Here is a 7,632-nt window from a genome sequence, read left to right as displayed (position 1 = left end):
TTAGCAAATTTACTCTTCTTTAAATGACGTTCTTTTAGGTTTTCTTGTGTTGTATTGTACCTATACTTGGCCGACTCATCAATTTTGACTATTAATTATACATAATTTTCATTAAAGTAATAAAAATAGGGGTGAGATAATCGCCTTTTTTCTCCTCTTGGGCTCTTGTACTTTTAGTACAAAAAACTGTCCATCTCATTTACTCCAGGCTCCGTTTCTCCATCCTGCCATATAACAAGTTAAGTTTGTTGATTTCAACTCGAAAATATTGAAATTTAGGTCTAAATATGTCACTGTTTATCAAGAATACTGCTTCAAATCTGGCGCAAAGCAAAAAGTTTCACTTTTCTTAAAAACGATTCGAAAAAAAAACTCTTGAAAATTTGTTAATTTGTTTTAGATGAAATACATCAAAATTACTATTAGTAATGTTATTTATTTATTTTTTGTAACAATCCTTTTTCATGACGGGGGTATAATTTAATAATAAGTACTTGAGTAAAAATTTTATAACAGTAGTAGAGTTTGAACTATTTTTAATTTATAACAACACTTTTTTGACGTTTAAACAATAATTTTCAAGTAAAGTGGTTGTAATTAATTGATTCCAAGTTATTAATCAAAGTTAAAAGTTCTAAAAATTAATCAAATTGTGACAAAATACAGTGATTTGACTTATTAATGACCTGGGCAAAAACGTTTTTAAATAATTGAATGTGAGTTGAAAATTTATATTTAAGATTGTCCTTGAAGATGGGAGAATTGGCCGAAACGTTGGACTGTTGATGATATAATTAAAGTGTTGAGACTTAACATGGATATCTATTGATTTATTTGAACAAGCAAATTTCATTTTTTCGAATAATTTTACATTAAGACCTAGTGTAGTAACTAAATATCTAGTGTAAGACCTAAGCAAGACTAAAGTATTTCGGTAAAAATCTGGCTAGGACAATCTTCACAATTTTTTTTTGCTTTTGGAAGTCAAGTCAAATATATTATCATACTAAGAGTTTATTTTGAATTTGATTACTTTTTTGCGCCCCCTCATAAAAACAATATTTGGATCCGCACTGTCCTGATTAATACATATCAGATACAAAACAATGTATTTGTAATCGGTGAAATATGTTTTTTTTTTTTTTGTTGTTGCTTTAAAATCTAGAGAAAATATAATTTATTGTTGTAAGCAGAAAAAAGGGAAAACTATTCTTTCCAAATGTGTCCAAACATTTTAATTAGGTCAAAGTATAGTAATAAATGTTTCAAATTATGAAAATGATGAAAATCTTTCCGGCAAGTGAAACTATCTATTATTACATATTATCTGCGTTTTTTTTTTCATAGTCTTTTTTCTTCTATTTATTTTCTACCCGTTCACTTTACTTGATATCTTTATGTCATATTTGCCGACACTCTATCCTTCAAATATAAACGTACAATTTAAGTAGTTCTATAATTAATTCAAAACACTTCATATCAATACAATCATTTAATAAATTATATATAATATTTTCAATTATTCATTTGTTAATTTCAAATAATTCCCAATTTTTCTGAATATATCACTGCGGGCCACCTTCCACTCACTGTTTCACGATTTATAATTTTTTTCAATAATATTAAAATATAAAGTATGATATTATTCAAAAACGAAACTTACTATTACATTATAACAAGAGTCAATTTGTTTTACATAAAATTTAACACCAATTGTTTCTCAAAATTTTTAGTAGTAATGAGTGTGTAATTTTCAAATAATTTCTTATTTAAAATAAATTAGTACAATTTAAACTATTTTTATTTACAGCACTAATTATCAAAGCTCATCTTGCCTCTTTTTCTGTGCAAATCTGAATAAAAACCAAATTAAAAGGTGTATTTGGATATGACTACCTGGTATATGATGGACTGTCGGGTAATCTCGAATCTAAACTTAAACGTCTTATGAATTGAGCCGTACGATTTATTTTCGGGATTAGCGAAGATACGACATAACCCAATATTACGCCGAGCTGAAGTGGCTCTATCCATTCTTCCGATGCCAATATTTCCCATCCTAGATTCCTTTTTATCCCAGGCAATTAGTACTCAACGCCCCTTCTATGTGCTAGAAAACCTGCAATTCTCTGTCCAATCCCGTACTACCTGGTCCATTTTATCTGATATCTACCCTCCACCTCACCGAACTGCTGCGTTTGATAAATCGTTTTTTATCCGAGTTGCATCTGGCACTCCATTCCCTTTAACATACGTCATGTACCAACCCTTTCCTCGTTTAAATCCCTTATATATCACTGCCTTTTACTTCACCAATCTGACCCATTATTATAATACTACAGATATTTTGTAATTAATTTTTAGAATTTTTGTTTTGTTTTTACTTAGTCAGTTAGTTTTTTAATTAATCTATGTTTTTATCTCTGTATATAAGTTATAATTAAGTGTGGCCACACTGTTTTATGGCCAATAAATGTTATTATAAAATTAAAATTGCCTTTGTAATTGTTCTAAAGGGGTCTAGTCCCAGAATAATAAACTATTTTTCATTCCATTTCATTATTTAAGGCAAAATGATTACAATTAATTGATTTCTAGCCTAGCTCATTGATAAATTCAGAAAGGAGCCTGGATTCCTCTAAACAAGGAAATTTTATTTTTTCAAATAGTTGTATATTAAGACCTCCATATTAATCAAGGTTTTTTTTTATTATTTTATTTATTGATATTTACAACTGTATACACATATATCTAACAAGTAAAATCAAGGTTTAAACCTAAAATGTTGGGTACAAATCTCGCTTGACCATAGACAATTTTCATTACTTTTTTTCTTGACGAATATCGTGAACCGTGGTTTGGATTCCATATTCAGCAAGTGTATTCCTAGCTGCTTGGCCGAAACTGCAAAACATTAGGAAGTAAAGTCAAATATATTATCATCATGAACGTAACCAGGATCAAAACTAGAAAAGAGAGAGGGCAAACCATGGTCGTCCAGGTTTTTACATTTTAAAACGTAAAACGCAAATGAAACTTAAAAAATTATAACAGTACTTTATTAGTTATTAAAATTATTTTCTTGATAATTTTTTTTTCTATGAAGTTATGTATTTTTTTTTTTACTTTCATTGAGAGGGATAGCTGTCCAATTCTGCCTCTTGCTGTGTATGCCCATAATTATCAACAAAGAGTTCATTTTAAATTATATTATATTTTTCCGTCCCCTGCTAAAGTAAATCAGCAAAACATAATAAAAGTTTTTTTATATTTTGTCGCATTAACCTCAAATCTTACAGGACCAATTTGAATTTGAGATATAAAACAATGTATTTGTAGTTGATTAAATATGTTTTATGTGATTTTATATTTCCTAAAATCTAGCAAAACTATAACTTATTGGTATGATCAGAAAAAGGGAAAACTATTCTTTCCACAGGTACTAAAATATTTTAATGTGGTTAAAGCATACTTGAGTAATAAATGTTTCAAGTTAAGAAAATGTTAAAACTCTTTCCAGTAAGTGAAATCGTCTAATAAAATTTCAAAAAGTTTCTATTTCTATACTAGTGATATTGGACGTTTTTAGATAACAACTTTTAATTAATCTTTCACAAATAAAAGAATAGAAATGGTCAGGGCTGGGGTTAAGAAGGAATAAAAAATAGTTGTTAACTATTTATTCACTGCCGACGTTTCAACCCAGAATGCAGTTCATTACCAGAGCTAAAAATAGAAAAAAGTGATATAAAACAGACGTAAAAGTTGAGATATACAAACTATAAAATACATATAAGTATAATAAATAAATAAAATAATAAAGTAAGTAGTGTGACAGTTTGTAAGCTGATAGTTTGTTCACCTCCACCTTTACATCTCTTTTGAATCTTTTTATTTTACACCCTGATAAAGACGTACATTGTAGGTTGATGTATTAGCAATAATTTTTTTTTTTTATAACTTTATTGAAATTTACAACTGTATATTACATAATAAATTTAGTAAATATGGTCTTAGTTAAAATGGAGTATTACAGGCGTGTAGAGCAACTACCCATTGGTAGCACTCTAATGACATTTTAATCGTGGTCATCTTACTGGTCTCGTGGCCATCTTCTTTTCAGGTGCCTCGGAGAATTGTCAGGAATGGAAGAGGATGCAAGATTAGAAACTAGGGGGTTTGAGTGGTTAGACAGTTTATAGTGGAAGGAGTGATATCTGGTTCGGGCTAAATCGGTTACATAGGGAACATTAAGGTCTTTATGTATGATTTTATTTGTGACAAAGTAAGGAGCATTGAGGATTTTGGATTGTAAGGATTGAATACGAGAAGAATTCGAAGGTTTAGTGGAGTCCCAAAGCTCAACTCCATATGTCCAGATTGGCCTTACTACAGTCATGCAGATCAGTCTTTTGTAATGTGTAGGAAGTTTAGAACGTTTGTCTAGTAAGTGCTTTAATAGTCAAAATCGACGTGCAGTTTCCTGTCTTCATCAGCAATAAATAAATAGTTGAGAACTATTTTTTCTTAACCATAGGCCTGAGCATCTCCTTCAGCACCTAAAAAAAAAATAACTTTTAAATAAATTTCCAACAAAAATAAAAAATTAAACTATTCCTCACTTGCTGGATATATTTTGCAGATTTTCCTAAATTTAAATATTTATTACTTTTGTATATTTTGATCAAATTCAATTGTTTTGGTACCTTTAGAAATAAGAGCTTTCCCTCTTTCTGATAATAATAAACTATAGATTTTCTAAATTTTTGTTTGTCGACCTGTCCAATGTACTCTAATCATTATTTTACTAATGTAATTATACTATCATTATTATACTAATATCATATAATTATAATTGTATATTAAAACGTTACAGGGCAAAGCCGTGCGACCAAATAGATCCCATCGTCGATCGATTCGTTAAACTCTACCCTCACGTCCTATTCCTAAGAATAACAGCTCATGTAACACCACACTTGATACCGAAGCAAGTTAGATGCTGTCCAACATTTCATTTCGTTTATAACATGGTAATATATTATTCATTAACCTTACAATATATACGATAAATTATGTTTTATATTATATTTTGACTATTGTAATTTTGGTTGCAGGCTATAGTCGGAGGCTTCGAGGGCAAAAGTCCTAGAAAATTGAATGACCACCTTTTTCAATTGACTGTAGATCCGTACTCGCCTGTTATAAGTTCGGTAAGTTTTATTATTATCTTATTTAATTACATTAAATTTATATGGAATATAATAAATAGATATTGATAAATTTTAAATATCAAAACACTGTCAATAATATTTTATCTGATAGTAAAAAATCCTCTTAATTTTTTTGTTTCCTTGACAGGATTAGTCTTATCAATTGGATGGACGTCTTTTGTGAAATGACCTGGATAACATGCCCTACAATAAAGACCTCGGAAGAAAGAATAAATTTTAATCGCGTAGTCACTTTTTAGCCAATCGTAGTCTACGCTTAAGAGCGCATAGAATTAGTTAGTTATTAGCTTATTTTTTAAGGGAAGGTTATAGCAAAACTTATATATCCTGTTCAAAAAAATAGTCTTGTAAGTGTAGTATTAAATTAAAAATGTAAGTCAAATATCCCATATTCATAAACATCCTTAACGAGCTTTTAATATTTAAGAAATAGCTATATATGACAATAATTTTAATGACAATAATAGTAATAATAATAACTTTAGCAAACATATCAGTCTTATTATTGGCGTAATTATATCTTAAATTAAGGGAACAGGATATATAAGGTAGTTTGTAATTAGTAATTAACCATACATTTGAGGTTAAACCTTCAGGATTCCCTATTCCGTCCTTACACTCATTACATTCCACTTATTTGTCCTAGCACCGTTTGTTTCTATTATTAGCACCATCACTCCATTGGCTATATAGTGATAAATCTGATGTAGTTTAGTAGTTGATATATTTTTTTTTTTTGGCACTTATATAGTTTATTAGTTTTAATCTCTCTACGTAGTTTTAAGTCCATAGGCACATTCACTGCACATTTTTCTTTATAGCACTTTCTAAAATTATCAATTAAGAAGAGTGGCAGACTAGGAAAATGGTGATAAGAATTTAAGTAATCATCCAAAAATAAAAATAGTTTCTGGCGTTCATTTTTTACTTCATTTTTTTTTTTTCATACAAAATTATAACCTTTTTTTTTAGTTTTTATCCAAATTTTTTTCCATTAATAAATTCTGGTTTTTTTTTTGTTTTGTTTTTTTAAATTTTTTTTAACAGCTCATCATTCTTTTTAGTCTGCCAAGTCTTCTTACTTTTTTTTTTTTTTTTTTTTTTTATTATTAATAGTAGTTTTAAGTAGTTTAAATTTAGTTATGATCTCTATTATGCCAAAGTTTCATTTTTAGTCTTTCATTTTCTCAAATCAGATTGCAATAGCCCAATTGTACTTGATGGTCTTGAATCATCTAGGACAAATATAGTTTAAGAAAGAGTTAAACGTTAGAATCATATTGATCTCAAGTTTGAATCTCAAATGTAGTGTAGTCTAGTAGTTGATAAGCACGGGCAAAAATGGCGTTAGTTGAAACCAATAGCTAAAATTGCCATTGATACGACCTTTATTCATGATAAATAAATATCAATGGTAATTTTAGCGATTAGTTTCATAGTTGCCCAACTCTATCTTTAAGTATAACTAACACAAAAAAAAAATTATTCTTAGTTGGTTTTGGGTGTAGTAAGGTCTAGCACAAAGCATGTCACGAGTTTTCTACCTCACTTGTAGAGAGAGTAAACAGTGAAGCACCGAAAATTTGTTTTGTTTTTTTTTCTTTTATCCTCTTCCTGGTTTTCTTTGTTATACCATGGTGAAACCATTTATTTATAAGTTAACAAATTTAATGTTTTTTCAGAACTATTTTGTTGGTGTTAATGAGAATGATGAAAATGAAAAATCTGTAACTCACGTTCATTAAGTTATAAGCAAAATCTAGATTTTTACACAATAAAACCCCCTCAGAATATGCCACATAATAAGCAAAATATAACTATGAAATATGCAGTAAAACAAATGAAATGTACTGCTAAATATTTTTGAATCTTAGAAGGGATTAAAAATCAAATGAAAATGATTTTTTTTTTCTTACTTTGTAAATCAAAATAACTAAATAATTAAAACGTATAACGAACTTAAAAATTAAAAACATAATATGATGACACTAATATCAATTAGTAACACAAAAGAAAAACAACAATCATTGGATTTACTAAGAATATCTATTTTTTTCTTTTCTTACGTCGGCCCAAGACTCCCGTTGGAGTCCTACACTGCTGGAAGAATACCTAATTGACTGATCAAAACACTAAATATATGAAACACAAATAAATAGAAAAATAATTAAAAGAAATAATAACACACAAGAAACCGAAAAATATCTAAATGCAAACGTAAATAAACAAGATACATTATCTGAGACTATATTTTAAATATGAAAGTTTTTTGTTTTAAATGAAAACTTTTTTTTTTAGATTTTTGATAGATTTATTTATTGATAGATATTACAATCTGCCACACAGTTGTGGGCAATAGGTAATATTGATGAATGATCTCATACATACTAAAATAAAAAAA

The 7,632-nt window shown here is 28.4% G+C and overlaps 1 protein-coding gene across 1 annotated transcript in view; it reads left to right on the top strand.

Moving 5' to 3' along the window:
- The window catches only part of LOC106687287 (thioredoxin), an 8,768-nt gene extending 1,955 nt beyond the window's left edge, over positions 1 to 6,813 (top strand). The window contains exons 2-4 of the mRNA XM_014431073.2: positions 4,877 to 5,030; positions 5,115 to 5,210; positions 5,359 to 6,813. Of these exons, the coding sequence (XP_014286559.1) occupies positions 4,877 to 5,030; positions 5,115 to 5,210; positions 5,359 to 5,364 (256 nt within the window). The 3' untranslated portion in view covers positions 5,365 to 6,813. The remainder of the gene's footprint in view (positions 1 to 4,876; positions 5,031 to 5,114; positions 5,211 to 5,358) is intronic.
- The last annotated feature ends 819 nt before the right edge of the window (positions 6,814 to 7,632 follow it).

This window comes from Halyomorpha halys, unplaced genomic scaffold (assembly GCF_000696795.3).
Source record: "Halyomorpha halys isolate HHAL.00 unplaced genomic scaffold, Hhal_1.1 Scaffold38.1, whole genome shotgun sequence".
Taxonomy (NCBI): Eukaryota; Metazoa; Arthropoda; class Insecta; order Hemiptera; family Pentatomidae; genus Halyomorpha; species Halyomorpha halys.
The sequence above is the reverse complement of the archived record's forward strand: the minus strand, read 5'-3'. Positions and strand labels throughout refer to the sequence as shown.